A 27,960-nucleotide genomic window follows, 5' to 3' on the forward strand; every position below is an offset into this window, starting at 1 on the left:
CAAAGAGATCTCACAGAGCGATCTGCAAAGGTGAGGCACTGAGGACGCGGCTCCAAAGTCCTCGTGCCCGCGGCCCTCCCCACATGGAGGAGCAGCCCTGCAGCCGGGCCCTGCTGCTCTGCTGCGTCCCATCCCACAGCGCTCGCTCCCACCTCCGCTGCTGCCCCGGGGATGTGTGCTTTTTTGAAGCCGCGATGAATTTCTGAAAGGTCTTCGGTGTGCCACCGGCACCCTGCGTTTCCCAGCACTAGGAGGGACGCCATCTGCTCAGAAAAGAGCTCCTACGAACAAAATATCTCAAGCACTCGGGAGTTTACCGAGAATGAAATTGCTTTAAAACCCCATATGCCGCATTGTTTCCCTTCCAGCTTTGGCTGGCGGCAGGGTCGAAGCGACGGAGGAGGTTTGCCATCGGCTGCCGGGTCTTCTTTTCCGTTTGGAACCAGCGGGCTGCGGCTCTCCCTCCTCGGCGGCTCCGCGCAAGGCTCGTTTCGAGCTCGGCCGCTAAAGCCAAAGGTGACCGATCCCAACGCCCGCCCGCAGGGGGCCGTGCCGCCGCCAGAGCCCCGCCTGGCCGGGGCGGGGACGGCGACGGCGGCAGCCCGGCCCCTCCTCCCGCCTCTCTCTCCCCCCTCCCCGGGCCGCTGCCGCCGTCGCCGCCGGGAGCGGAGGTTGAGGAGCAGCCGCCGCCCTCAGGTAGGAGCCGCCCGCGCCTCGGGGCCGAGCCGTGCGTGGCTGCGCTCCTCCTGCGGAGCAGCGGCGGCGCTCGGAGCGCCCCGGCCGGTGCCGCAGCCCGGCGGCGCGGCCAGTTGCACGCGTTCGTCTCCCTCCAGCAGCCCGCTGCGACGCGAGACCCCGATGCCAGAAAGGCGGGCCCGGCACGGGGCTGCTCCCAGGCGTCGCCTCCGGCTGTAGCGCGGCCGCTCAGCGCCGTCCCCCGCGTGGCCCGTGAGTACCGTGTGCCGGCCGCGGGCAGGGCGGCGTTCGGAGGTACGGGTGGCGCGCAGCCCCGGGGCTGGCGGCGTGTTGGTGTTCGGTTGGCCGTTCTCCCCCGGCTGTGAGGCAGGGAGAGTCGTTGGTCGAAGGCAGCTGCTGCGGGGCTGCCGGAGCGTCCCCTGCTCGTCCCCACGTGCAGCCTGGAGGCGGCCGTAGCTTTTCCCGTTCCTCTCTTAGGAGAATGGCACTCGGGCGCTGCGCAGCCTGCAGCTGGGTGCCGGAGCGTCTGATGGCTGGCGGGTTCGCGTAGTGCCGCTGTTTTGATCTTTACTGACCAATTCCTGGCGCGCCTTATCTCCGTCACCCTGCGCTCAGGACCTTGAGATAAATGCAAAGGGCCCTGCTTTGTAGTGCTGGCGCCGGTAGCTTGCAGGTGGTGTGTTGCGTCAGGTGCTGCTGCGTGTCCCTCCTGTCGCCGTCATCAGGCGTCGAGAGGCTGCGGTTATTCTCACTTGTGAAAAGCAACAGAAAGCTGTAGCGGGCCCTCCATTTAAAGCCAACAGAGGCTCACCAAAATGCAGCCTCAGTTTGTGTTGCTCCACTTGGCTGCCTAACATCCTTTCCCTATGCCTTGCTGTAGAGTTGGAGCAGTTTCCTCCTTCTCCCAGCACTCTTGGCTCCGTGGCTATTCTCTGAAATGACTCAGTGGCCGGCTGTTGTGAAATGCCTACTGAAGGAATGCTGCTCTGGCGTGTCGTGCAGCTTGTGAATGGGCCCTTGAGATGCTTCTGCATGTTCTCATCTTGACAAAGATTTGCAACTCCATTAGTGTGGCAGTGTTGTCCTTCCTTGCATTCGTGGCTCTTGGCAAAATCAACTCCAGGAAGAGCCTATGACATTCTTGGCAGATGAAATTAAGATGCTTACATGAAATAAACTCGTGACAGGATAGATTTGGTGAGCTGCCTGCTGTTATTGAATTGCCTACATTAGAGGAACAGGAGTTTAATTGCTTGGGGGAGTACCATGGGGCACTGACAGCAAGAACAAAGCAATTGGCTGATGGTGTGAGCAGGTTTAGGCGTGAGGGCTGGCATGGAGACAGCAGAGAAAGCCTATGCTGAGGGAAATCCCTAGGATCTCCAGGCGGGATGTGGCTCTGGGCAGCCTGGTCTAGTGGTTGGTGACCCTGCCCGTGGCAGGGGGGTTGAAACTAAATGATCGTTGTGGTCCTTTTCAACCCAGGCCATTCTATGCCTTCTGCACCAGCCTTTGCTGCTTTGCACCCTGTTCTGAAATAGCAAGGTTTTTTTGATGCCAGCCTGAGGCCTTGTGTCAGGAGGGACTGGAAAAGCGTGCTGTGTGCTTTTGGGACAGCGGGCTGCCTCTGGCTGGGTTAGCTGCCACACTGAAAACACCTTTTTGTCAGCCCTGGGAGCCTGTGTCACCACAGGGCCGTTGGTTGCCTAAAGCTTTCCCTTTGCTGCAAACCTTAGAAATAAAATGGAGAAGACAAAACAGGTGCATGCAATTCCAAACAGCCTCTTGGTTGAAGTTAGTGTGTTTATTTGGGACTGCTGAGATGGCCGGTGCCATCATCTGGAGGTGACACTTCAGATTCGGCATCACTGGTGGCAGCAGCACAGAGCAGAGCTGCAGAGGGGAAGGTTGGCTCGGCGTCATCCCCACGGAGCAATTAATTCTCAAAGAAATGATTTCTACATTCCCCGAGGGGAATTTAGGTTATTTTTCCCACTTGACATTTTATTTTGGCTCGGGGGAGGGTGCTGACTGCGTTTCTTATTCTCTCATCCCTGGCTGCTGGTGGTGGTGCTGGTGGCCTCCCCACTTGAAGACATGAACCCAAGACCCGAGCAGGTTACTGCAAAGACTGAGAATGGTCTCAGTTGAACAGCAGTGCAGGGTTGGCACATGCTAACCTTTGGAAAGAGGTAAGGTGACACGTGATTTAGTTCTGCACCCAGCCAATGCAGCAGGGTGCAAGTGTGATGTGCCCAAGCAAATCTTGATTTTAAACTATTCTCAGTCCCTGTGCCACCTGCCTTTCCTCCCAGCAGACAACACTGAAGTAGGTTGGGAAGGCTGTGATTTCTTGGCAGAGAGGTGCACTGGAAGGCCGAGGAGCTGTGGTGAGCCAGTAATGAAGACAAGTGTTATTTCCAGTATCTGGTTTACATGTGTCCGTGCATTCTTTGTACCTTCCTGAGGGGGAAGGGTAAGCCACAAGACCTACTGTCTTTGAGCTGAAAGAATTGTGCTGCCTTGGCTTAGTCCAGTAGAAAGCAGGACAGCTGTGCTAGCAGCAGGCTTTAATGGGAGGTGACATCTACCTGCTTGCTCCCCTCCAGCGGGATGGGAACAAGGAGCTCAGCTGCAGCTATGGGATGCCACTGCATATTTATGGGCTGCGGGAGAAAAAGGCGAGGGCACTGCTCATAGAACAGCTGCAGCTGGAGCAGCAGGGGCCGTGGGGAACCGGAGTCCTTTGTGCAGGGAGAGGAATAGAGATGAGATGGGTGGGGGAATGTGCTCCACCCACAGCAACAATTTCTTCTGTTCTGCTGCACCATGCTGAAGATCCATCTACACGCTGGAGCTGATTGCTTGCTACACTGAAGTATTTAATGCTTGCATGGCTTTGTGCTCCCTGCATGCAGTTTCCTCTGCTCCCAGGCCAAGGGAAGAGATCTTATTTGCTGGCCTATCCTTCTTTTACGGTTTGTGATTCAGCCTCGGTTGAGCCTTCTGGTTTTATGCAAGCATGGTGTGGCTCAGGGTGTGATGATCCCTCGGGCCTTGCATCAAATGTGTTGTGCCCCTCCAGCAATGCGCAGCATGCAGGAAGGCGGCACAGCTGATGTAGGGCTGCTGCCCTTGGGAAATCAAAGTGGGTGCTGGAGCAGAGAGCCTCCTGTTGTTTGCTTTCTGTTTGCATCTCTTGGCCGCGCTGATGCCTGAAGGAATGTTTGTGCAGGACAACAGAGTATGAGGATGTATTTGATCCATTGTCAGAGGGCTCACAGGGTATACAAGGTGTTCTGTGTTTGGAGCGTGGTGCCATCGTGGCACTTCTGAATTGCATGTATTGCAGGAATGGTCCCGGCATCTCACAGCCTTGTCCAGTGGGATCTTGCCTGTAGGACAAATACTTCCTCAGGAGAGGATGTGCACAGCATCCTTAAGGCCCATGCAGCATTGCACAGCATCAAGAGCTGGTCCTGTTCGTCACACCTCATTCTGACAACGTTTGAGCTTGGCTCCCCTTCGGGAGCATCCAAACACCATTTTTAGCTGATTGCTGTAAGCCAGGATGGGAGCTGGTCGTGTGCTTTGTGGGGGTGAGGAGAGAACATGTGCTTCTGTCTCCCTTTGCTCTGCGGACTGTGCCGATATGATGTGTGTGGAATGGGTAATGATCACGGGAGGGAGGCTGTGCTGCCACGTGCCTCTGGAAAGGAGCAATGAGTGAGGGATGCAGGTCTCGTGGAGTGACCTTGTACAAACTGCTTCAGGAGAATGCTTTGAGAGCTACCCCTGTTCCCTAGGTATGTCTGAATCACAGAATCACAGGATGGCCAGGGTTGGAAGGGACCTCAAGGATCGTGAATCTCCAACCCCCCTGCCACATGCGTGTCTGAAAAGAGTCTCCCTGCTGCAGGCTCTCTGTTCCTGTGCAGTGCAGCAGCTGCTGCCTGCATTTTGCAGCTTAGCCCCTCACACCAGTTACAGTGGTGGGGTAAGCCTACTGGGCTGCCTGTTGTGAGGTTGGTCTTGGTCCCTGCTGTGGGGATGCTCTTGCTGCTTCCAGCATGGGTTGGGCAAGGGGTTTGATTGCCTGTGCTCTCTTTTTACTTTTCCTTTCTACTTTATTCTTTGTTTTTAGCAGGTATGGACGGGAAGAAATGTAGCGTGTGGATGTTTTTACCCCTTGTGTTTACCCTATTTACGTCAGCTGGATTATGGATAGTGTAAGTTACCTGCTGCACTTCAGAGGGTGAATCTGTGGGGAACGCTCGAGTTTCTGTGGGGCTGGAAATGCACTTGAGAGGGTCAAGGGCAGGCCCATGGAGGAGCATGTGCATTTTCCTGAGTTTCTGTGCTCCCCAGGCCAAGTTTCTGACCTTATCTTTCTCATGGCACACATTACTGGAAACTGCCTAAAAAAAACAGGAGGCCAAGATGCAGAAATTTCCCGCCATACCTTTTCTGTAAATGACTCAGCAGAGCTCTTGAAGAAGTGCTCAGGCTCTGCTTTGGGATGAGGAGCCAAACATGGAGTATACAGCCCCATATGGACAGCCTGCTGGCAGCATAATGCTGATGCCTCGCTTTTCTCAGCAGCCCTTTTTAACAAAAAAAATACAAGGTGTGCATATACCCAAGTGGGCTCTCTCCCCAGGCATGCAGGCAGACAACTGCAGCATGAATTTAGGAGTGAGAAGTGTGCAATCAGCAGCTCTGCTCAGCCCGAGAAGTGCTGTATCGTAGGATGTGACTTTGGCCATGGATCTGAGGATGTTTTTCAGCAGCAGGAATAGCTTAAGCTGTTTATCTGAACCTATTGCTGCTAAAACAGCTTTTGTGGAGGAAGCAGAGTGAACCAGGTGAATCGAATGATCCAGATTCAAAATGAAAATGTTTCCTTGGGTGATTATTTTTAGTCCACTTCGGTGATCTGCTTCTCCGCGTGGCCATGCAGAGCAGATGTAACAGAAAGGCAGGCAACGGGCTGGGAAACAAAGCTGCCTGTTTGAGCACTGGCTGCCTCTTTAGGATCTGATTTTGCCTGACTGTGTGTCAGTGGGCTTTAAGGTACTTACCAGATTGAGTGATATTTGGAATAGAAGCCAGAATGAGGTTTGAGGCTGTTTGTGTCTTTTTTTTTTTCCTGACAGATACTTTATAGCAGTGGAAGATAACAAAATTATTGCACTAAATGTACCGGAGAGGTAAGAGGGGTCTGTGGGCTTTGCTTTCAATTAGTTGTTTCATTAAAATAATGAAGTGATAAAAACAAAATGGGAAAGAAGTTCTTGAATCTTAATTTCTGTGCACTTATGTCTTATAGGAAACCTGGTTCCAAAAGACCACCTTATATAAGGTGAGTGATTTTTTTTTTTTTTTTTCTTTTTACTGTTGTGATGAATAGCTGTTGTTCACATGTCTTTGCTATCCTGGAGTTACAGTGGTACACTTTGTTTTCCAAGTATTGCAGGTGATGCTCCTCCTGCGAGCTGTGTGTTTAGCCAAGTCATGAACATGGCAGCATTTCTAGGTAGGAACCACAAGGAGAATTATTTCTTTCTCTCTCGTAATTTATTGTAAGAAGTCATTGAAACATAAGTAATATCCAATATGCATCGTTCTTAGATCTGCTGATGTGAAATCCGTTTAGCTGTGATTGCTGCTGATTAAGCCAGGATTGTTTTGGCTTCATTTGTAGAAAGACAGAATGAGGCTGGATATGTTTGAGCTTCATTAGCCTTGAAGCTGTGTGATTGTTCTTCATTGGATGGTGGGTTTCTGTTCTGAGCTACAAATGTGAATATTTCCATGCCATAATTTTACAAGTGCAACAACTTATTATGCAGAACTTGCCCTGCACCCCCACCCATTCCCAAATTCCATTACTGAAGCTGTGAGAGCTCACTGGCTTCTTCCAGCAGCAGGTGTTAAAGGTAAAACACTCAATGTTAAATAGAAGGAATATCTGGAAAGTACAAATGCTTGGAAAAAATATCTGCGTTAGGCTCTTAGAGTGTTTGTTACCTACACCTTTACTTATTTTGAACAAATTATCCCAAACTGATATGGACAAATGATTATTTTAACTTGTGTTTGCTCTTATTTAGTAGTACTTGTGCTACTTGTGTAGTACTTTTCCTTTGTGGGACACTTTTCGGTGCTGCCAGTTTGGCTCTTTCTGCTGCTGCTATCAGTGAAAGACATGATATTTTCTTTCTGGTTCTGAGAAATTGGGTTGAGTTGAGCTTTGAGATGAATCCATACCAGTGTGTATACAAGTAAGATCCCTTGACAATCTCAACCTGCCCTAATGAAAATGCAGCTTGGTAGTGCAAAATCCAGTGAGATGAGTTTCATTGTGAACCCTGACTTGAACTTCCTTGTTTTCAAGTATCACTTCTCGGGGGAGTGTTGGCATCCTTTGAGTTTGTTTTCATGTGGCACTGTTTGGAGGTCAAGCCACAGTCTCAAATATTATAAACAACTCTGCTTCCAGCTTGTGGGCTGTATGGAAGGGCAGGGACTGTCTTGGTGCTGTGATCTGGGTAGACGTGAGGACAGAGTCACCCGAGCATGAGAGCAGGTGCTGTGAAGGAGAGCAAGAGCTTTTTGAAGTCCAGCTCTACTGTCTGTTTTCATCACTGCTTCTCCTCGCTGCGAGAAGAAGTGAAACTGGGGAAATCTCCAGACTGCAGATTTGTTTTTATGTTGTCTCTGCTTTATGGATGAGGCAAGGCTGGCCGCAGTAGGTAGGATTGCTGTGCTGCATTGGGGTGCTTCTGATTGGCTGCCTTGAGCCTGTGCCTGTGTTGACTTTGCTGCTAGAGAAGAACCAGCAGAAACCACAAAAGCCAGAAACATTAGCATTTATGGAAAATCAAAATGGTATTGTTTTGCATGTAAAGCAGGAAGGTGACTTTTTAATTCCCCTTTGCCAATCTCGTTGTTGTTTTAAGAAAAGGTCACATGGTTTCTCTTTTGTAAGGATCATATGCTGCAGAAATAATAGTAGAAAAGTGCAGGTGAGCCCCGTTAGTCAGAGAGTGACTGTCCCTAGCAGTTAGCAGAGGATGGAAAACAGCTGTGAGCCCAGCCAGGTAACTTCTGCAGCACATTTTACCTAATGACCTTCTTCCTGCTCTCTTTCTTCCTCAGCACTTGTTGTTGCTGTTCTGCGCTTCATTCAGCTGAAACCAAAGGTGCTGAACCCTTGGCTGAATGTCAGTGGCCTGGTGGCATTGTGCCTGGCCTCCTTTGGGATGACCTTACTCGGCAACTTCCAGGTACTGCACGCCAGGCTCGCGTTGCTGTGTGTGTGTCATAAGGCTCCTGCTTTTTAAGCAGGTCAGCCCAGGTCTTTGAACTACATGTGTCTGGTTGCACCCCAACCCTCCTCATACCCACTGTGCCAACTCTGCCTGCTGCTTATTGTGGCTCCAGAACATGCAGGGATGAAGGACGGTGGTAATTGTTCATATATTTCATGCATGCTTGACCTGCTGAGAGCCAGAGCAGGGAGCCTTCTGAATCTCCTGAGCCCTGGGGTTTGGTGCAGATGGTCCCGGGTAAATGGACTGAGCTGAAAGTTTATATCTGCATCTGTGTTAGCAGATGCACAGCTGCCCATACACATTTAGCAGACATTTTAGTGTCCTTCACTTAAAACATTTGTTGGTTAAACCTACCTCCTGCTTGTCCTCTGACTCCCACGAGAGGGATGCAGCAGAGAAATGCTGCCACTCTCCCTGGTGTGATGGGTGCCTGGATGAGGTCCCTGCAATTCTCCATCTGTTCTGCAATTGCATGACAAGCAGTCAAGCTGTCAGCTCTGCAGCCTTACTCTGTGGGGTGTGCATTCAGTGTGTTCACAGGTCTGTGTCTGTCAGTTCTGCAGTGAAAATCAAGCCGTGAGAGCAAGTGGGCTGCTTTGGTTTCCCTATCCCAGTATTCTCCCTGTTGTTCTGTCTCTTACTGGGATGCAAGTAAAGAACCTCAGCTGCCAGGAGCAGAGAAAGGCTTCTCAGCTGCTTTTGCAGGAAGAGAGATGGTTTTCCTGCTAATACAGAAAAAGGACCTGTTTTTTGAAGGATTAGTAGCTGTTTGAGTTGTAGAGCAATTGTAGAAACTTTGTGTCCTTTACAGTCTTTCTTTTTTTCTGTGAGCTAATTTAACTGTTCTGTAGGTCTTGCTAACCGAGGCCAAAACCCGTAGGTTTACTTTTTCATGAGAGCTTCTCAACTAAGAATTACAAGGCCCTTGTACCACGTATAGGTGCAAGAAGAATATTTCTATGACAGGGACTAAGTAATAGAAAGCAGTTTGGACATCTTCCCTTTTTCTCCCCCTCAGAGCAAATGCTTGTTCTTGTAAAGTGGATGCTGCGAATCTTTTCATGGTTATAAATTTTGGACTAATAATCCACTCCTTGTTAGTTAGCTGTATCCTTGCTTAGATCTTGTGCCAAGCCATGAAAGCATGTGGTAATGAGACTATAGCCCATGCTTTTCCCTGCCTAATGACTGAGCTGAATATGGCATTAAATCACATTTCTAGAAAATTACAGATTGGGTATTGGTGTTTTAGAGTCACCATGAAAGCTGTAAGTCCCATGCAGTGCAGGCTGCCTTGGGAAAACAAGCTCAATCCTGTTTTTGCTTCTACCCTAATTTGGACCTGTTCTTTTTCAAACAAAAACCAAAAAAAACCAAACCCCATGAAAAGAACAACCCTAAAAAAAACAGAGAGGGAAGGGATCAGTGGAAGCAGGGTGACTACTCTGCTATTTTGCACATTGTGCATTGTTTGGGAATTGGTTAAATCACGGAACAGGAATCAAGGCTGCAAGGAGGAATTATGCACTGATGATTTATTATTTAGAAGAGGTTTATTATTTAGAACAGGAGGGAAAGGAGAAAATGTTTAGCCTAAGCCTTGTGCTTAGTGGGCTTTCTGAATGTATTTACATCCTGGAGGGGTCTCTTTGCAAACTTTCGCTTGCAGAATGTGTCTGTCCTGTTCCTTTACAGCACTACACAGTCAGTCACTGAGTCCTATGAGAAATGGCAGCTAAGAGACAGAAAAGCAGTTGCGCTCCAATGGGGTTGAGCTCGTGTTGCCTCAGATACCAGTGCTTAAGAGAGGTGGAAGAGGGAACAAGCAGTCAGCAGTTTCTGGTAGAAGCTTGCCAAAACAGAAGCTTATCTCTGCTAGCTCAGTGGAGGTGCTGGGGCTCTGGCAGCTCACTATCTGAATGGCACTACTCTGTGCACCTGAAGGTTGCAGTTTGCTGTCATTGCAGGGAGCTGAATAAGCATTTGGCAGGTTGTCCTTGCCTGCCTTGACCATTGTGTCAAGCCAGAGAAGTATTTCTTCCTGAACCCATCAGTGGGTCTTGTCAGGGGGCTGTGGAGACGATCTCCAGGAGGCTGCATTTTCCGCTGTGCTTGGTTTTGGACAGAGGATCTGCTTGACTGTGACAGCTGCCAACTTATCTTGGTTATCTTAGACCTTACACCTCTACCAGGAGAAATGATACAGCATCTCTATCTCACACCCCAGTGGTTCTTGCTCTCCTCTGACCTGCCCTCTCAGCTCTCCAAGGTAGCTAGCAGATGACTCTGTGGAATCCAGACAATCACTGTTTTCTTTCTTCCTAGCTTTCTAATGATGAGGAGATCCACAATGTGGGCACATCACTGACCTTTGGCTTTGGGACCTTGGCATGCTGGATCCAGTCTGCTCTCACCCTCAAGGTCAACCTGAAGAACGAGGGACGGAAAGCTGGAATTCCACGAGTTGCCTTATCGGCCGGCATCACTCTCTGCGTGGTGCTCTGTATCCTTTTGTTGTGCTCTGTGGCACATCAGGTATTGTCAGTGGCTAACTGCAGCAGGGAAGATTGGCTCTTACAGCCATGCTTGGAGCTCAGAGCATTTAGGAGCACTGCTCAGATTGTTGTCAAGGCACAAATCTGTGATCAGTTTGTTTTGCTACATCTGTTTTACAGGAGTGCACTACTTTTCTCATGGGCTACACCCTCGCTTCCCCCATAAATGTTTGTAAAATTTATTCTTAGTGATTTCCAAAATGAAATCACTAAAGTAAAGAACAACATCTGTTTGATTTAATGGCTACCTGCAGGGTAGCATTTGTAATCATGCCAAAGACTAAGATTAAAAATGTGTTGAGAGCATAGAGGGATAGGAGTGGTAATCAGGTGTCTAAAGATTGTATACGTGCTCCAGGGTTCTACAGCCAGTCATCTGCTCTAACAGTGGCCATGGCATTGAGGAGAGGAGCTGCTGGTTTATTGACTTCTGGTAAGACTACATGTTTTACAAATGGGGTTTTAGTTGTGGAGGCTGCAGACACCCCAACCAGGTGTACATGGAGTTTCATGTTCATCCCCTGCTCAGCCCTTTTGTGCTCACTGGGGGGGGCTTATTTGGGCTGGGTTCAGTCACTGCTTAGTTGTGTCTGTGTTAGTGCTGGAGTAAGTTAGAGGACAGGAAGAAATGGCTGGGAATAAGCTAATAAGTTATTTTGGGTAACAGCCCATTCTTGAAACAACTGTTTGTTTTACCTATGAGGCTGTATGATCATGTGTTTCTGGAGCGCAGAGGAAATTCTGAGAGACAGGAGAGCAGTAAGATTAAAGGAGGTATGCAGAGAAGGTAGGAGTGTATAGTGGGAGCCCTCACAGCTTGCTGACTCTGTAGCTGGTTTGATATTTAAGCAAGGCTTCTCCACACTTCTGCCTTAACGTCTGTAAATGTTTATCAGTGGGAATTGGGACCAGAAGCCCTGACCAGCATAGAACAGCGCTGCATTCCGTAGGCAGTTCCCATCTTGTTAGATACCTGATATCCTTTCCACCTCTGGCACCACACACACTCTTTATGATGGTATCCAGGTTGATCATCATCCTGGTGATTCTGATTGTCAATATTTTATTGCCTGTCCTATTGGCTTTTTCCCCTCTTGGACAGTGTCTCTATTCCCACAAGCATTCCCAGAATGTTTTCCTTGACCTTCCTCTTCCAGATTTCATTCTGATGGTGCAAGGCATCCACATGTATGCTGCCAGGATCCAGTGGGGCCTGGTGATGTGTTTCCTGTGCTACTTTGGCACATTTGCTGTGGAGTTCAGGCACTACAGATTTGAGATAGTTTGTTCAGAGTACCAGGAAAACTTTCTGAGCTTTTCTGAAAGCTTGTCAGAAGCCTCTGAGTACCAGACAGATCAGGTGTAGCCTGTCCTTTGGCCAGGGGGAGGGGGGCAGGTGCAGTCCTATGGTTAGACATGACCTCATTTACACTTTTTTTGGTGAGTTTGTTTTCCACGTGCAATCATTGTTGTATTGCCAAAGGGCTCTGAGGGTGGTTGCCTCATTAAGGGCCAAACAAAAAAAATAGCTGCCTGCTGGAAGAGGACTGGATCCTTCTGAACAGCAGTGCCGGGTAGCACAAGTTGTTCAGTTTGTGCTGTCAGAGACTCTTTCTCAGCAGCTCCTGCTGTTCTCACACCTGCTGTTCAAGATGTTTGGCAGCAGGTCCTCACTATGCCCCTCTGAGATAGGCACTGCTCTGCCTGTCCTATAGGGGAGGAGATGAAGGAAACAGACCTGTCTGGGCACAGTCTTCAGATATTGCTGGTTCCTGAGTTGGTGGGCTGCACTTTTCTTATCTTTTTTGCATTGTTTTCTTTGCTGCTGACAGGAGTTACTTGGTAGGGTGAGAAGGAATGGCTGTTTTTTCTGGACTTAAAACTGAACACTGGAAAACCCAAACTGACCAGCATTTACAACGAGCAGGTGGGCATTGCTTCCAGCCTGGAAAGCAGCTGATGGCAAAGCTGGATTTGGGAGAAATCATGCGAGACTTGGCTGATGCTGCCTGGCAGGAGAGAGGACTGTGCCCACGCCAGAGAACATGGCATAGGGGAGCACTATGCTGGGCTTGGCATTTCGTGCGCTGCAGTGGGGACTGATGGAAGCCAGGTGTTGAATTAATAAGTGAATGCCTGTGTGCTCTAAAGATGACCCAGAAGAAGCTGCTCTTTTTAAATGTTTAGTGCTTCCACTACATATCATCTGTAGTATTTCAGTAATTTTTTGTTGTTCACAGAAGAGGTAAACATTGCATTAGAGACACTGGACTTACCGACAATGAAAACAGTATCATTGCAGCTGGGCTTTATTGTGTGTAGGGTTTTTAGTTGGTTTTGTTTGTTTGTTTGTTGCTCCTTATGCACTTAGAAGTCAAACTTCAGACACATTTTGTCCTGCCTGCAATTCAGACTTCTCCCTGGGCCAGTTTTCCTGACTGGGCTTTCAAGGGGTGTGAAGGCTGGGGGACTTGGCTTAAGTCACCAGAAGCAGAAGTGGCTTTGCTGTGCACTCCCAGGGGAGCTTGAACTGGAAATATAACAAAGAGAAACATTTCCTGCAAACAAAGGCTGTAGTTAAAGCCCAGCTCTGGAAACACAGAGTTTGGGAAGGCTGCTGGATCAGCCAGGTAGGGATGGATGTGACTTGTTCCCCATTTTCCTAGGCAGGCTCAGCTTGGGTTTGCATCTTCTGCCTGTGCTGACATGGGGCATCTCATCACCGCTGTGGGAAAAGAAGCAGAACTGAAAATGGTGGCAAGAGGTGTTTGCAGGGGAACTCCTACCACACTATAGTATTCCTGACAGAAAGGGAAAGGGCACAAGGGCATTCAGTGCTCTGCAAAGGGCAGAGGCCTCTCCAGGGAGAAGAAATAGTCAAGAAAAACTTCTGTTAAAGTTAGTTGCCCTTTATATGATCTTTCATGGTTCAGAACTTGTTTTTGGGAAGGGATGTGCTGAGGCTGTGGGTCGGGGCACACCAGGTCATCTACAGCTCCACCAACAGTCCTGCACTGGGTGGTGGGGGACAGGATGCAGGTGGACCCCTGGCACGGGCACACAGTGGATGCATAGGGAGCACCGAGCAGTGTTTTGCTTTAAGGGTGTTTTACTGTAAATAATCCTTTGTTTTGTTTTTGTAAAATCAATTACTACTTTTTGGTTTATTGTTTTATACTTTCTAACAATTTTAACAAAGAAAAAGAAGGCTGATGATTGTGACTTGTTTTTCATTTTCCTATATGCAATCCAAACTGAACTTCAGGTTTTTGGTAATAACTCTGTACATTTCTTACAGTATTTCTAACAGCACATTTCAATACAACTAAATGACAGCCACTATACACATGACCACTAAATAAAGTGCTTTTATGGAGAAAGTGAGTTTTATTTTTGTCCCCATCCCATGCACAGCTTTATGAGGGCAAAGGCAGAACAGAAGATATTTACACTGTCATGATACAAATTAACACTTAATGAAGCTGGGGATCATTCAGCCATGCAGGTACAGACTGTAGCAGTGCTAATCAGCAGGCTCTTTCTCGAAGGTGGATCATGCTCTACACAGCCTGGAAAGGCATTCACATTAGCTGCCTCACAGCTGCCATCAAGTTTTAGAAGGGCAGTGCTGGCGTGACGTGTTTCCCTCCTCAGGTGCTTGTTCTTTATGCAGCTACTTCAACGGGGAGAGCTGAAGATGTGCACCAGAGCTCAGGAAGGCAGCGTGTGTGCTGGCGATCTGTTGTGGCCATGTCATCACCAGAGCTGTGAGGGCAAGTTCAAGCAGAGCTGCACAGCAATTAGTAAGTAGTGGGTGATACTCTTGAGCTGAGTACCAGCAACAGTGTGTCAGACCACCACTGCTATTGCTTGGTTCAACCTCCTAACTTCCACCAGTCCCTCGTCAAATCATGAGACAGACAGGGACATGATGCTGCTTCCTCAGCAAGACAGACTTGTCTGTCCTAAAGAATGGACCAAGGAGGGCAAAAGCAGGGATAAAAACAGTGGGTTTTTTGTTTGTATTTTTAAATAGATTTGTCCTTTAGGTGCTGGGATCACTGATGACAGGCAGCAAAGCTAAATACTGGAATACAGTGAACACAATGTAAACAAAGCTGTGGCTTTATTGACTATAGAAGGAAAGGCTCCATGACCGTTGCTATAAATTGGCATGATTAAAGTAAGATGGGTGAAAAGATCTCTGGTTTAACTCTCATTCAATGCAGAAGGATGTTTGGCAAGGTCTGCTCACAACTGAGCAGCAACAGCGGCTGCTGAGGAGCTACGATAGTTTGGGCAGAAATGCAGCCAAGCTGGCTGTGGTGTCAGCCTGTTGGATCCCACAGACCCACATCACGTGGCAGCAGCATGAGGTGGGTCCAGAATTTAATTTTTAAAGAACTTAATTCTTACCGTATACTCTACTTTGTTCTGGTGGGCTGACAGTGTCACTCTAAGCAGTGTCAGCACACAAGTCATATTGTTTTGTACCTAGGACCTGCTGTAGGTGTAGCCAAGATTTAAGTCATTCTCTGTATATACAGCTTGCCTGCAGCAAGGACTAGCTGTCTGTGGCAGCCCTAATGTACTGCATCGGGAACCCCACACCATACTCTCCATCCATACCTGCATTAGTTGTGGGTCCAATACATGACGTGGGTTTGGTTTTAGACTCTGGTCATGGACAAAATTACTTGAAGTTACACAAGGACAACTCAGGTGAAGCACAGCCTTCTGTGCGTGCACCACTTTCCTTAAGTGGAGGAAGGCAGGAAGAGTTCAGTGAAAGATGAGATGAGGCTGTAGTACGATTTTTCATCATCTGTCAGTCCTGCGTTGCCAGGTCTGATGACCACAGCCACGTGAGTGTCCGCTTCTTCGGCTGCGTTTGCTTCTGAAACAAATAAGAGAGGAAGAGAGTGTAGATGTGCTTTGTGATTTCACCACAGGAGGGCCCTTAAGGCTTGAACAGCGCCATAAAACGTGCTTTTAAAGGTTAAGACTGACAGAGCAGTGTTTGCAGGTGGCGCTGGCTGAAGTTAGCCAGCCCAACACCCCTGCAAGCCTGCAGCCAGTCCTCACGAGCTCCCTCTCACCCCAAGCACAATAAAAGGCCCTGGGGCAGGTTCTGCAGGGACAAGGAGGTTACTGAAAGCTTCCACTAGCAGTGCTGCTTGGGCTGAGGAGGAGACTGAGGCTAACTCCTCGTACTAAGCTGGCTCAGACCAAGGTATCAGCCCATTTCTGTCAGAAGATGTTCCCGGGAAGGGCAGTAAGAGTCTTCCCCAATCTGGCTTCCTAGGAGTTGAGCCTCGAAGACCAAGATCAATGTTTTCCTGCTGCTGTGCAGCAGAATCAACCACTGACCAACCATACCAAGCACAGCAGGCATCACTGTTCCCAGGGGAAGCTGAGCACAGGCCACAAAAACTCCTGACCCTGTTTGCAAATGGGGCACACCAACTGCTTCAGCAAATGATCCACTCTGCTTTAACACTCTCCTTGTTCCCTGGGGCAAGGACAGGTTTTCTGCTTGGCCTATTTTCCCTCACTGCACAGTGTCACACACAGATATCCCACTGCCCAGTGCAAGCCTGAATGCTTCAGAAAGAAGCATGGCAGTGGCAAGCCGGGTGCCCTAGAAGCAAGGAGGTCTGCAGCATCACTAGGTGGCTGTGACGAGTCCTGTGAGGCAGCAGGTCACTCACCTCGAGGGACATCAGTCAGGAAGAGAATGTTGTTAGTGTCACATCCTATACTTGCAGCAATCCTTCGGTAGCTCTCGCTTTCTACCTTGGGACCTATTTTGGTGTCAAAGTGGCCATCGAAGAGCTGAAAGACAGAGAAAGGCAAAGGCTGGACACCATATGAGAAGCAGAGAGCTAAACTGCTGATAATCAAGGCTCCCACACTACCCCGCTTTCCCATCTGAGACTCTACTGACAAAATCTCACAGCACGAACAGCCATAGGATGGGTCTGCTCTGTAGGTGGAGAAGCCATGAGGAAGATGATAACGTTATCTACCTCTAGGATATCACCTTCTGTAGAGTATCCAAACAGAAGCTTCTGGGCTTCAACACTCCCTGAAGAATAGATGTAGACCTTCATCCCAGCTTCCCTCCACTTCCGGATGGCTGGAACCACGTCCTCAAAGACTCTGCAGCAAAACAGGACAGCAGGTAAGGGCAGGCCTAGAGGCACTGGAGGATGCTTCCAGAGGGATGTGCTGCTTCTAGAGGGATCTATGCATCCCAGGAATGCCTCAGAAGGGCAGGGAACAAGTAGGATGTAGCAGATGGATGGGGAGCAGTGCTGGAGGAATTTGGTTTTAACCCATGCTCAAGGAGCAGCCTTCCCACTGCCACCGTGCGGGCACTGGGCCAAGACCTGAGGGTGCTGCCCCAAATAGACACACGGCTCCCAGCAGACACATAGGGAAGTGTGGGACTGAGTTCTGCAGCCTTGTCGCAACAGCTGGCCTCTTTATCTCCAGTTTCTCAGTCATATGCTCAGTGCTTTGTTACATTATCTGTTTAACAAAAGAAAACAGTAATTCAGTCATTTTATACTGATTTACATGTATGTGGAGTCAGCCAAAAATATTTTGAGGCTGCTGTACAGCACCTGCAAGGCCTACTCTTTAGATGCTGCCAAGCAGCATGGCTAAATCTACAGCTATTGGGCCACTGTTAGATAATTCTCCTTGTTTATAAAGCAGCAGATGGAAAAGCTGTCCTTCTTGACTCCTCTGTGGAGGCACTGACCTTCCCTACATCTGTGAGTTCAGGGCCTGACGCAGCCCCTCTCCTGCTGGATACCAGGAACGGGGCACCTCGTGCCTGTTCCTTCACCATTACTCACTCTCCCTTCACCAGCCCCGTGGCATAGGCCGCTCTCCACATGTGTCCCTGCAGCTGCTTCAGCGCCGTGGTCTTCCTGTCCAGAGCCATCTGCCAGTGCACGTTGTCCACTACTGCCCGGATGACACGCTCCAGCTCCTCATCCCCACTGCCGCTTTCCAACGGGATCGGCACTGCTCCGTCCAGGCCCGAGTCCTCCTGGGCCTGGGGACGGGGAAAATGAAGGGCATGGACAGACAAGGAGCCTCAGTGTGACCCAATTCCACATGATGCCCTCACCTGCTGCCTCAGGAGCCCCACGTCCCGCTGGCACTCCTCCTCCTCCCAGTGCGCACGCAGGTACTGCTCCACGTTGTCTCTGATGTAGGGGAACAGGGTCTCCTGGCAGCACACGCAGACATTAATATGGCAGCTCAGAAACCAAAACCAGAGAAATGCTGCAAGAGCTTTAAATCCTCCATCTGACTGCTGGTGGTGAGGTGGGAGCAAGCAGGGCAGCGCTGGCATTGTGGCCACTGAGATCAGTGGGGTCACCATCGTTACTTAAAAAACCCCGCTAAAATCTGGAAACGCCACCAAAACCCCTCTAACCTACTGAACTGTCTAAAATCACCAACATGGTTAAAAATTACCGTAATCGTTAAGAGCCACCCAAATCCTTAAAGATAACCAGAGACACTGGAACCCTCTGAAATCCCCAAAACCACCCTGAAATCCACTACCCTCACTTAGGACCGTCAGAATCGCTAAGACCCATCGATGAAAACCGTTGTAGTCGATAAAAACCTACCAAAACACTTAAAATCATACAAGCACAATAAAATAACCCCTCAAACAGCCGCCCACCACAAAACCATCCAAATACCTGAGCCCACCCCAAACCCACCGGTACACCTAAAATCACCAAAGCCCACGCAATCACCAGAACGCCTCGAGCCCACCAACGCTCCTAAAACCCACGGTCGCCCCCGGAGCCCACCCGATCACCAACGCTGCTAAAAACCGAATACGAAAACCACTCACATCACCCAAATTCCCTGAACCCCCCCCAAAACCCAAATCCCTCCGGCCCCGCGCGGGGCCGCGCACCTGCACGAAGGCGATGGGGGTGGTGGTGCCCTCCACGTCCAGCAGGATGGCGCGCACCCCCGCCGGCACCGGCAGCACGCCCATGGCGGCGGCCAGCGGAGAGCGCGGGAGGCGCCGCCGCAGGGGGGCGCTGCAGCATTCCCCGGGCGGCGCTGATTGGCTGCCGTCGCCGCTATATAAGGGCGGCGCAGGCGGTGCCCGGATCTCTTCCGCCGCCATTTTCTACCCAGCGCGGGTCTCCGTCGCTCTCCGCTCTTAGTCGCCCCGCCATGGAGGACGCCACCGAGATGAGCGGCGGCGCGGAGGAGTTCGCCGAAGGTTCCAAGATCAACGCCAGCAAGAACCAGCAGGACGACGGGTAGGCTGCGAGATGGAGCCGCGCCCGCACCCCCACCCCCCCATCTCTCCCGGCCGCGTGGGGGAGGGGGGGGCTCGTCGCTGGGAGGGGGCGGGGCCTAGTGGAGGGGGCGGGGCCGCCTTTGTGTCCCGCGCGGTTGACCCAGTTGGCGCGGGGCGGGGCGGCGGGCGGCGGTCACGCGGCGTGACGTCAGCGGCGGGGGCGGGGCTTCCCTGCGCTGCGTGCCCCGCCCACACGTGCCGCTGCCTCGCAGGAAAATGTTCATCGGCGGCCTGAGCTGGGACACGAGCAAGAAAGACCTGACCGAGTACCTGTCCCGCTTTGGAGAGGTTGTGGACTGCACGATTAAAACCGACCCGGTGACCGGGAGGTCGCGGGGCTTCGGGTTCGTGCTTTTCAAGGACGCTGCCAGCGTGGAGAAGGTGCGTGGATGGGCCTCGTGTCGGGGGGGGTAAGGGCTGTGCGTGGGCCTCGGGTCCTTTGCTGTGTGCTACGCACATCTGCCTCAGTACTCTGAGGGCTTCAACCTGTGCCTTCCAGGTGCTGGAGCTGAAGGAGCACAAGCTGGATGGAAAGCTGATCGATCCCAAGAGGGCGAAAGCCCTCAAGGGGAAAGAGCCACCCAAGAAGGTGTTTGTTGGTGGGCTGAGCCCGGATACCTCTGAAGAGCAGATCAAGGAGTACTTTGGTGCTTTTGGAGAGGTAAGCTGTGGCCCCGTGTAAGATAAATACCGTTTTCAAGGGAGTTTTGCCTTAAAACAAGTGGAGAAAGCTGAGTTGGACTTCTGTGGAGCTAGAGGTTGTTAAAACGGTTTGTTAACAGCTCTGTACTGCTGGACTGGGATCACTTGCTAGCATCAGAAGTTCTGAAAGCTGCAGCGTCCAGTGAGTGGATGAGCTAAAAGAATCACAGCATTATTACAGTTGGATAAGATCTCTAAGATGACTAAGTCCGACCCTAGCCCATCCTCATCATGCTCACTGACCATATCCCTCAGTACCACTTCTCCACTGTTCCCGAACACCTCTGGGGATGACGATTCCTCCCCTTTGGGCAGCCTGTGACAATACCTTGCTGCTCTTTCAAAAAAGAAATTCTTTATAGTATCCAACGTGATGTATGTCCCTGCGGCTGGATGTCCGTAGCAAATGGTCCTGACTGTGTCAAAGTAATACTGCAACTCCAAGTAGAATGTAAATACAGCCAGTGAAATGTGTATTGAAAGGTTTGGCACAGGTTGTGTATTGATTGGTACATACTTCCCATTGCAGATTGAAAACATTGAGCTTCCCATGGACACAAAGACGAATGAAAGGAGGGGCTTCTGCTTTATCACATACACAGATGAAGAGCCAGTAAAGAAGTTACTAGAAAGCAGATACCATCAGATTGGTTCAGGCAAGGTAGTGATGCCTTCTCACTAGTATGTGGAATAGGCAGCCTGTCATCTTCCGTGAAGGCAGCCGACAGAACAGTCCTGTAATTCTTCACAAGTTAAAGGTTTTTTTGTCTTAACAGTGTGAGATCAAAGTAGCGCAGCCCAAAGAGGTGTACAGGCAACAGCAGCAGCAACAGAAGGGAGGAAAAAGTAATGCGTCTGGTGGACGAGGCGGTGGAAGGGGGCGTGGACGGGGTGAGTGCTCTGGTTATTGGAATTTGTGTTGAAAATTAAATTAATTTAAAAGTGTTGAAGGTGTCTGAAGGTGTTTCAGGTTGCGTGTGGGACTTATATATATATTAAAAAATAGTTTAAAAGGAATTGTTTTCTTAAGTGCATTAAATTTCACTTTGGTTCTTGTGATAGATCTTGGAAGTTAAAGAATCTCTGCTTGCATTCAAGTGCTCAGATGACAAGTAAAATGTAGATTGTTTTTGTAGACCTATAGTTCAGTGCATAATAAAATGTCTAGTGTTGCTAGTTATCCTTTTGTGTGAGGGGATGTTGGCTTGCTTGTGGTTGAGAAGTCATGAGCCACTGGCTAAAGAGATGGTCACTTGTCAACACCTTGCAAAGAGGCCAGCAGTTATCACAGGTTAATGCGTGTCAGGATTTACAAACTCAAGCAGCCACAACTGAGATGGTGCAGTCAAACTGAGCTTGTGTAATAACCTTGTTCATGTAATTAATGATTTAAAAATGGAAGTTGGGAAAACTACAGGAACTGTGGTTGTGCATGCTTTTGGTCTTTCCTCCTGGGTGGCAGAAACTAGTGTGTTCTTTCATCTAATATTGTTTTGAGTTATTAGATCTTTCAGGCCATCTCCGATAGCCAAATGAAATTGATTATTTTAGCAAATTAGTTCTCGTTGGTTGCTGTGGGAAGTAGGAGGGTTCTTACAAGTAGTAATTTTGGAAGAGAAAAATTATAAGCTAGATGAAGTGATATGTGAAGACTGAGATAGTCACAGAACTTGTTATTAAATGCTCTGCCTGGTGGTTTCAGGTCAAGGTCAAAACTGGAATCAAGGATTTAATAACTATTACGATCAAGGATATGGGAACTACAATAGTGCTTACAGTGATCAAAGCTACAGTGGCTATGGAGGATATGACTACTCCGGGTACAACTATCCCAATTACGGATATGGACCGGGATACACAGATTACAGTGGTGAGTGATTTTGATCTTCAAGATCATTTGTGCATCTTTAAACAGGGGTCTCATACACTGTTCTGCATCTCTTTCTTGTAAGGCATGGCTCGGAAAAGCCATTTTTTGGGGGTGGTGTTCTGCATGAGAGGACTTAAGAAGGATGAGTAGATCGTTTATTTCAATATTTTTGGTGTGTTTTTTTTCCCCTGCCGTGTTACCAACAGGCCAACAAAGCACATACGGAAAGGCGTCCCGTGGTGGCGGCAATCACCAAAACAACTACCAGCCATACTAAAGCTGTACCTTGTCCCTGAGGAAACAGGTGTGTATATGAGCGCGAGGTTCACTCAGAGTATGCTAATCTAATTTAAAGATCAATAGACAAATGAGTAAAACCTTGTGTAGTGTGACTTTTTTCTTTAATTAAACTTTTGTTAACTTAAAAATATCTTTTTTTTTTAAAACCAGCTTTGCCTACCGTGTCTATAGATCTTTAACTTTGTAAAAACGTGACTTTATCTTCTTTAGTACTTCAGAAAAACATAAGAGTTTTTCTGTTTTGCGTTGTGTACCAGGTGATCTAGAGGAATAATTAAACTTATTAGAAGTATTAACAGGTAAAGTACTGAAATGGGTACAACTTAAGGAAAACAAGAATGTTATCTTCTAACTCTGACATTATACCTTGTTTGTACCCGCCAGCGGGAACTTCATTGCAGGCCGTGTGTCACCCTGACCACGTCTATCTCTGGGGTCGCACGTTGCAGGCAGAGCGCAAGGCATACACCAGAAAACGCTGTCCTGTGGTATGGTCTCTTCCAACTTCATGTACCAGCGTAAAGATTAAAGTGGAAAACTTCAGACTATGGCTTCTTTTTTTAATCTTTTTGGAGACTAAGTGTCTTAACTTAAATGGTTTTTTGCAGGAGTTAAAGTACATAAATGCCTTTACAGCTTAATCATTTGGTCTTCTGTTTAGTGTTGTATTTCAATTGTGGAACCTCATTTTAAGTGTGCATTGTTTAAGATTTAATGCTTGCTTTTTTCTTTTTATAGCTAATAGTGAAATCTGCAAACCAAAACGAACTTTTAAATCTGGAAAAACATTAAAGATCATATGCACGTGAACTGTTGGAAGTACACCAACCTGATCTGTTTATCTGTATGAATGATGGCTGTGCAAATAATGGGAAACCCCGTTTTGGCAGTGTTTCCGGAGAAAAATCTGATCCAGAGCCCAATAACTAGCCGAATTGGGATGTGTGTTGTTCTGGAACAGCTTCCCGAATGGCAATATTTGGGAAGACAAATTATCAGTGGGTAACAAAACCTCTTGTGTTACCTTAAGAAATATGCATATGATCTTTAACAGTGACGAAAGGAATATATAGAAGACTTAAAGCAGTTCATGAAAATGGACCTTTTAACGATGCTTGTAGTATCTTGCAGAGAGCTGACATATATTTTGTCTTCGTTTTTAGGTAGAGATGCTGCAGCAACGACACCTTGCAAAGCATCGGGCGTCAGTGGAGGGTGGTCTTCGTGAGAGGAAATGACTATTTTGTAAAAGACTTTTAGTGTATGACACAACTGTGTCCAACTGTATATAGCGGCCGACTAGTTTTCTTTTATGGTTTTTACTTTCTTTTTTTTTGCCATTCATGTTGCGAATGTGGAATTGTGTTTATACAAAGTTTATTTGTATAATTTCATGTTAAAGGATTCTCTAATAAATGCTTCCTGAAGTGAATATAGTCTTCACCTTGGCCGTGGACTTAGTTACATCTAAGTAGTATAAACATATTTCTAATATGAGGAAGAAGGGTGGGCGCGTTGGTGCTCGCACCAGAGCTGTGGGGCAGGGCTGCAGCCACTACTGTACGGTTCTGTCTTTGTGGCGGGGCTGAACTGCTGCTGCGGACTAGGTTAGCAGCCGTTTGGAGCACAGCACCACCTACGTAAATGGAGTGCGGTGCTTTTGGCACTCTTCCAGCTGTCTGGAAGGAGGGATGCAGTCCTGATGTTGCAGCGGTTCTTGGTGCAGAGCAAAGGCTGTACTTCTCCACAGCTGTTGTGCTGTGGCAACCATCACTTTCTGACTGACGGCTCTGAGGTGGGAGAGGAGCCGTTACCCCCCTTGTCACCAGGCCTGCCCCTCTCCGCGCAGCATGAAGGCAGACTGTGGGGTGCTGCTCGCGGGAACTGGGAGCTTGCTGGCAAAGGAGCCGCGGCCGAAGCCCGCCATCAGCCCCGAGGCCTTCCCGGGCCTCCCGCTCCCGCCGTCGCCTCCCGGTGCGGCTGTGGTGGCGGCGTCGTCACGTGACGCGCCCGCGCGCTCCTTCCGTCCGCCATTTTAGGTTGTGTCGGCGGCGGCGCCATTAAAATAAAGCGGCTGGGAGAAGAAGGAGGGCTCGGGGCGCTCGGGCCGCCAGCGGGGCCGGCGCCTCCGGCGGGGGAAGCGGCGACGGGGCCGGCTCGGGGCAGCGGCGCCATGTCGGAGCAGCAGTTCGCCATGGACTCGGCGGCGGCCGGCCCCGGGGGTGGCCCTGCGGAACAGCCGGCGCAGCCCGAGGGGCTGGCGGGGAGCGGGGCGGCGGACGGCGACGGGGCGGCCGGCGGCGGCGGCGGGGGTGAGTCGGAGGGAGCCAAGATCGACGCCAGCAAGAACGAGGAGGACGAGGGGTGAGCGCGGGGCTTCTGCGTGCGCGGGGCGGCCCGGTTTGTTTACATGGCGCCGCGGGGACTCTGTGCCTGCGCGGGGCTGTCCGGGGGACGTGCGTCGTCTTTATGAGTCGGAGCAGCCCAGAAAGCGCCGCTGCCGTGCGGTGCTGTGATGCCGGCAGCGACCGCTCCGCAGCCCGCGCTGGCTGTTAGTAGTTCAGAGCCGTTCGGCACGCAGGAGGGGCTTTATGAACTGTCACTTGTCGGGGTGGGGGAAAGGCGGTGTTCTGACAGCTCGCCCGGACGCGGCGCTCCCTCCGTGTGATACGGTGTTCCCTTTGCGTTTGGCACTAGAGAGGGTTTTCAGCCAAAAAGGCGACGCTTGTTCTTCTACCCTCAAGTTTTCCTGTTTGCCGACTGTGGACCTGGGATATGCCTATGTTGGCGAAGGCCAGGAAACTTCCTGATGAGCCTGCAGCCACCGGTCTGTTGTGTGCTGCATCTGACAGCTGTGCCTGCACACTTCTCAGAACTTAGTTGGGAAAAAAAGCGTGTGCTGATGTGTCTCAAACCAGCTAAATCGTGCTTTGGGAAGCACCCGTATTTTGCTTGCTTTTGATGTCCTAATGGCATTGCACACAGGAGCTGACTGTGTGCCCATGATATCGTAGCTTTGATCTGGCCTCGGTTTTGCAATGGTTGTCCAATTTTTGCTGCTCTATTACCACACTTGCATATATAGTTTTGCCCCATGCAAAAAAAAAAAAAAAAAGTCCTTTGGAAGGACATTGATTTATTGATTTCAGGCTCCTGTTTTTGGTCTGTCATGAGCTCAGTGATAGAAAGCAGAGGTTTGTAGCTCGTGCTAGTTGCTCTGTTGATAGCTGTAAAAGAAATGCTTTGTATGTCACATAGCACGTGTAGGTTCAGAAGAAACTAGCAGAGAATCAATATTCCCCCTCCATGTATCAGAAATAGGATGTTACATTGTCAGCCTGCCGTATGTTTTGCTGCTTAGAACAGAAACAAACACAGCCACTGATAAATCTGTGGGATTACTGAGTCCTACTAGTAGGAGCTGCTGTTTTTCCAGCGTGGACCGTTTTTTCCACGCTGTTCCCCAAACCAATGAGGTAGGATTTGTATGTTTTTTTGGAGAGAGAGCTAGGAAAGATATAGAGAATTGGTGCTCCTGTTCACGAATTAGAAAACTTAATTTAGAAACACCTGAAGCTTGTGAACCCCCCTCATACATCTGAGGTTTGTCAGCTGATGTTCTTGTTTATTTTATAAGAGCACAGCCGATTCAACAAGGAGTTCACATGAGCAGCTTGGATTTGGGAGAGTCAGACGCATGGAAGTGCAACACAGTCAGTGCAGGAATGTTTGCACACACAAAGTGGAGGAGATGCAAACTGGCTCACGTGGCTTCTCAGGTCTTCTGTAAGCTGCGCGTATCATTGTGAAATACATTGGTACAGGGAGGATGGGCAAAGCTTTGGAGAAAATGTTTGTATATGTCTCAGTGGATCATACCTAGTTCTGAGCCTGCTGTAGAATCTTCTTTACTAGCATTAGAAGAGATGATCTCAAAGTGAATCCTCTCTGAATGGGTATATAAGCCACATGCCTGATGACTAGCAGCATTTTGTTCCTGTGCTCATCGGCTTGATTTTCAATTGATGCAAATCATGAAGTGCTCCCTTTAGGTGTTCAGCAATTCCTAAACTTTTGTGTGCTGTACTACTGTAACAGGATGGCCGTGATTTGAGTCCAAGCTCCCAGTTTGCTTTTGTAATTAAAAGACATGATTCAGTGTACCTGCTGTGCCTGTTTTCCCAGCAGCACACGTCTTTTGGAAAGTTATTCTACAGATCATTTTGGATTGTGCCAGCAGTTTACATCATGTCTGGGGGAGGAAAAGTTAGCTTTGAGTGTCCAGTGCTTTTTTACAGCTTCCTGGAGGAGGGGACCCAACTCCACTTTTGAGTTCAGTTTGCAGTTTACTCATATTGGCCAGGCAGGTTTATCAGTGCTTCGTGTACCTGTCCTGCCTGTGTCTGTTTCATAAATGGCTGGGGAAGGGGGGGGCGCAGAGGCCTGAATGGAAGTCAGCATGTGAGTCAGTGGCTGAGGGGTGCTTCTTATGGTTTCTTGGGATAGCAAAATAAACTAGTGTAGCAGAAGATTGTGCATAACTGTTGTATACGTGCAAGCCTATATCTAATCTGGCCAGGATCATTTAAATGACATCTTGAAAAGTGCAGGCTTTCCTACGCGTGTGATGAGTGTTCACTGATAAAACTTTGCTGTTTCTTTCTTCTTTCTCAAAAGTAAAAAGTTTTATCACATTAACATTCTTGTCTCGCCAGGAAAATGTTTATTGGTGGCCTCAGCTGGGACACTACCAAGAAAGATCTGAAGGACTATTTCTCTAAATTTGGTGAGGTCGTAGACTGCACTCTGAAGCTGGATCCCATCACTGGGCGATCAAGAGGCTTTGGCTTTGTGCTCTTCAAGGAATCAGAGAGCGTAGATAAGGTAATATTCATGTAATTAAACAACATGTTAAATTGTAGTCAGTAAAGATATTGCATTAAGTGATTGTATGTGTAGTTTTTTTTGTAGTGACATGTTACAGGTGATCCTGGGATAGAGCCTATTTAAAATGATGGTTATGGAATTGTTTTCTTCCTAAACCATCTTAGTCATGCTACAGTTGCTGGGAGCAGCAGCGCTTCCTAAAGTATGCCTTTGAGTACTTGCAGGAGAACATGCTGCAACCCGCTGGGCTTGTACAGTTGAAAACTACTGTGGATAAAAATAGCTGCTACCTACTGCTATGAAAGGAGTAACTTTTAAAAGAGCATCAAGTTTTCATGTTCCAGAGCTGCAGGGTGAACACTGGCAGTGGAGTCAGAGGTTTAGATGCATTTGGGTTTTCTTCAAGCAAAAATTAGCTGTGTTAGCCTTTCTAAATTGCTCGTGACAGAGTACCCTGGAAGTGTGTCACTTTTGTTGGTCTTCAGTGGTAGAGCACAGATAAAATGCTTCTTCGTGAATTTTGAGGAGAGAAGGATGGGATTGTATGGAGCTTTCTGAGAAATGCCTTGTCCTTATTTCCCTTGGGTGACAAGTGGCTCTGGTTTACTAGTGCAAGGCTTTGTTAGAACTGTCCGTGTCAGTGATCAAAATCAAAGAACTGTTTGGATTTACATAATAGATGATGACTGGAATAAAAATATTGCAATTGAAGTGATGGCATTAACAAAAGGTATGGAATAAACTTGAGCTTTGCTTGAAACCACAGTGAGGCGTATGGCTTGAACTGCAAGTAAGGCCTTGTTTTCATTTCCCACAGGTCATGGACCAGAAAGAACACAAGCTGAATGGGAAAGTCATTGATCCTAAAAGAGCTAAAGCCATGAAAACAAAAGAACCTGTCAAAAAGATTTTTGTTGGGGGCTTATCTCCAGACACACCTGAAGAGAAAATAAGGGAGTACTTTGGAGCTTTTGGTGAGGTATGTGATGAGATAAACTGCTTGTATTTGTAGAACTTGTTCTGTCTTCAGAAGTAAGCAGTAAAAAAAAAAACAAAAACAAAAACAACCAAGCACAGCCTCCTTTCAAGCTTAATGGCCAGTGCAGCTCCACATGATTTGCTATTCAGAACCTTCCATGTGGGTTGGTAATGTAAACTGGGTTGGTGGAAGGAGGAGCTGGGATATGTCAGAGACTTGGGAACTGATCTGTGGGATGCCTGGACAGCAGGGACTGACGTGGGAGGCACTGTTTTGGAGCT

General features: G+C 48.8%; 4 protein-coding genes across 7 annotated transcripts in view; 3 read left to right on the top strand and 1 right to left on the bottom strand.

Annotated features, from left to right (window-relative positions):
- Positions 1–973: 973 nt before the first annotated feature.
- TMEM150C (transmembrane protein 150C) lies at positions 974–13,968 on the top strand. The gene is made up of 8 exons (XM_090139004.1): positions 974–990; positions 4,841–4,925; positions 5,853–5,906; positions 6,026–6,058; positions 6,165–6,232; positions 7,858–7,985; positions 10,359–10,536; positions 11,746–13,968. Exons 2-8 carry the CDS (start codon positions 4,846–4,848, stop codon positions 11,952–11,954), a joined length of 750 nt encoding a protein of 249 aa, XP_089995130.1. The 5' UTR covers positions 974–990; positions 4,841–4,845; the 3' UTR covers positions 11,955–13,968.
- ENOPH1 (enolase-phosphatase 1) lies at positions 13,956–18,761 on the bottom strand. The gene is made up of 6 exons (XM_031596694.2): positions 18,543–18,761; positions 17,733–17,834; positions 17,455–17,657; positions 16,618–16,750; positions 16,300–16,423; positions 13,956–15,485 (listed from the first exon to the last, which is right to left on the bottom strand). The coding sequence occupies exons 1-6, from the start codon at positions 18,759–18,761 to the stop codon at positions 15,346–15,348; spliced, it is 921 nt and encodes a 306-aa protein (XP_031452554.1). The 3' UTR covers positions 13,956–15,345.
- Positions 18,762–18,765: 4 nt separating this feature from the next.
- Positions 18,766–23,245, top strand: HNRNPDL (heterogeneous nuclear ribonucleoprotein D like). Of its 2 annotated transcripts, none has more exons than XM_090139007.1 (8): positions 18,766–18,900; positions 19,154–19,322; positions 19,441–19,602; positions 20,173–20,304; positions 20,420–20,534; positions 21,346–21,513; positions 21,720–21,817; positions 22,198–23,245. In XM_090139007.1, exons 1-7 carry the CDS (start codon positions 18,812–18,814, stop codon positions 21,788–21,790), a joined length of 906 nt encoding a protein of 301 aa, XP_089995133.1. In that variant the 5' UTR covers positions 18,766–18,811; the 3' UTR covers positions 21,791–21,817; positions 22,198–23,245. The 2 variants fall into 2 exon arrangements, with proteins under 2 accessions (XP_089995133.1, XP_031452555.1); XM_031596695.2 differs by having other exon boundaries at positions 22,977–23,245.
- A 603-nt stretch (positions 23,246–23,848) lies between these two features.
- HNRNPD (heterogeneous nuclear ribonucleoprotein D) overlaps positions 23,849–27,960 on the top strand; it is an 8,820-nt gene continuing 4,708 nt past the window's right edge. For all 3 annotated transcript variants that reach the window (XR_004167358.2, XM_031596693.2, XM_090139005.1), the window contains exons 1-3: positions 23,849–24,177; positions 26,529–26,697; positions 27,518–27,679. Coding sequence is in view for 2 of the 3 variants with exons in the window: in XM_031596693.2 (XP_031452553.1) it covers positions 23,987–24,177; positions 26,529–26,697; positions 27,518–27,679 (522 nt within the window). In the remaining variant the exon portion in view is untranslated. The remainder of the gene's footprint in view (positions 24,178–26,528; positions 26,698–27,517; positions 27,680–27,960) is intronic.

This window comes from Phasianus colchicus, chromosome 4 (genome assembly GCF_987193195.1).
Source record: "Phasianus colchicus chromosome 4, bPhaCol1.hap1.1, whole genome shotgun sequence".
NCBI lineage: Eukaryota > Metazoa > Chordata > Aves > Galliformes > Phasianidae > Phasianus > Phasianus colchicus.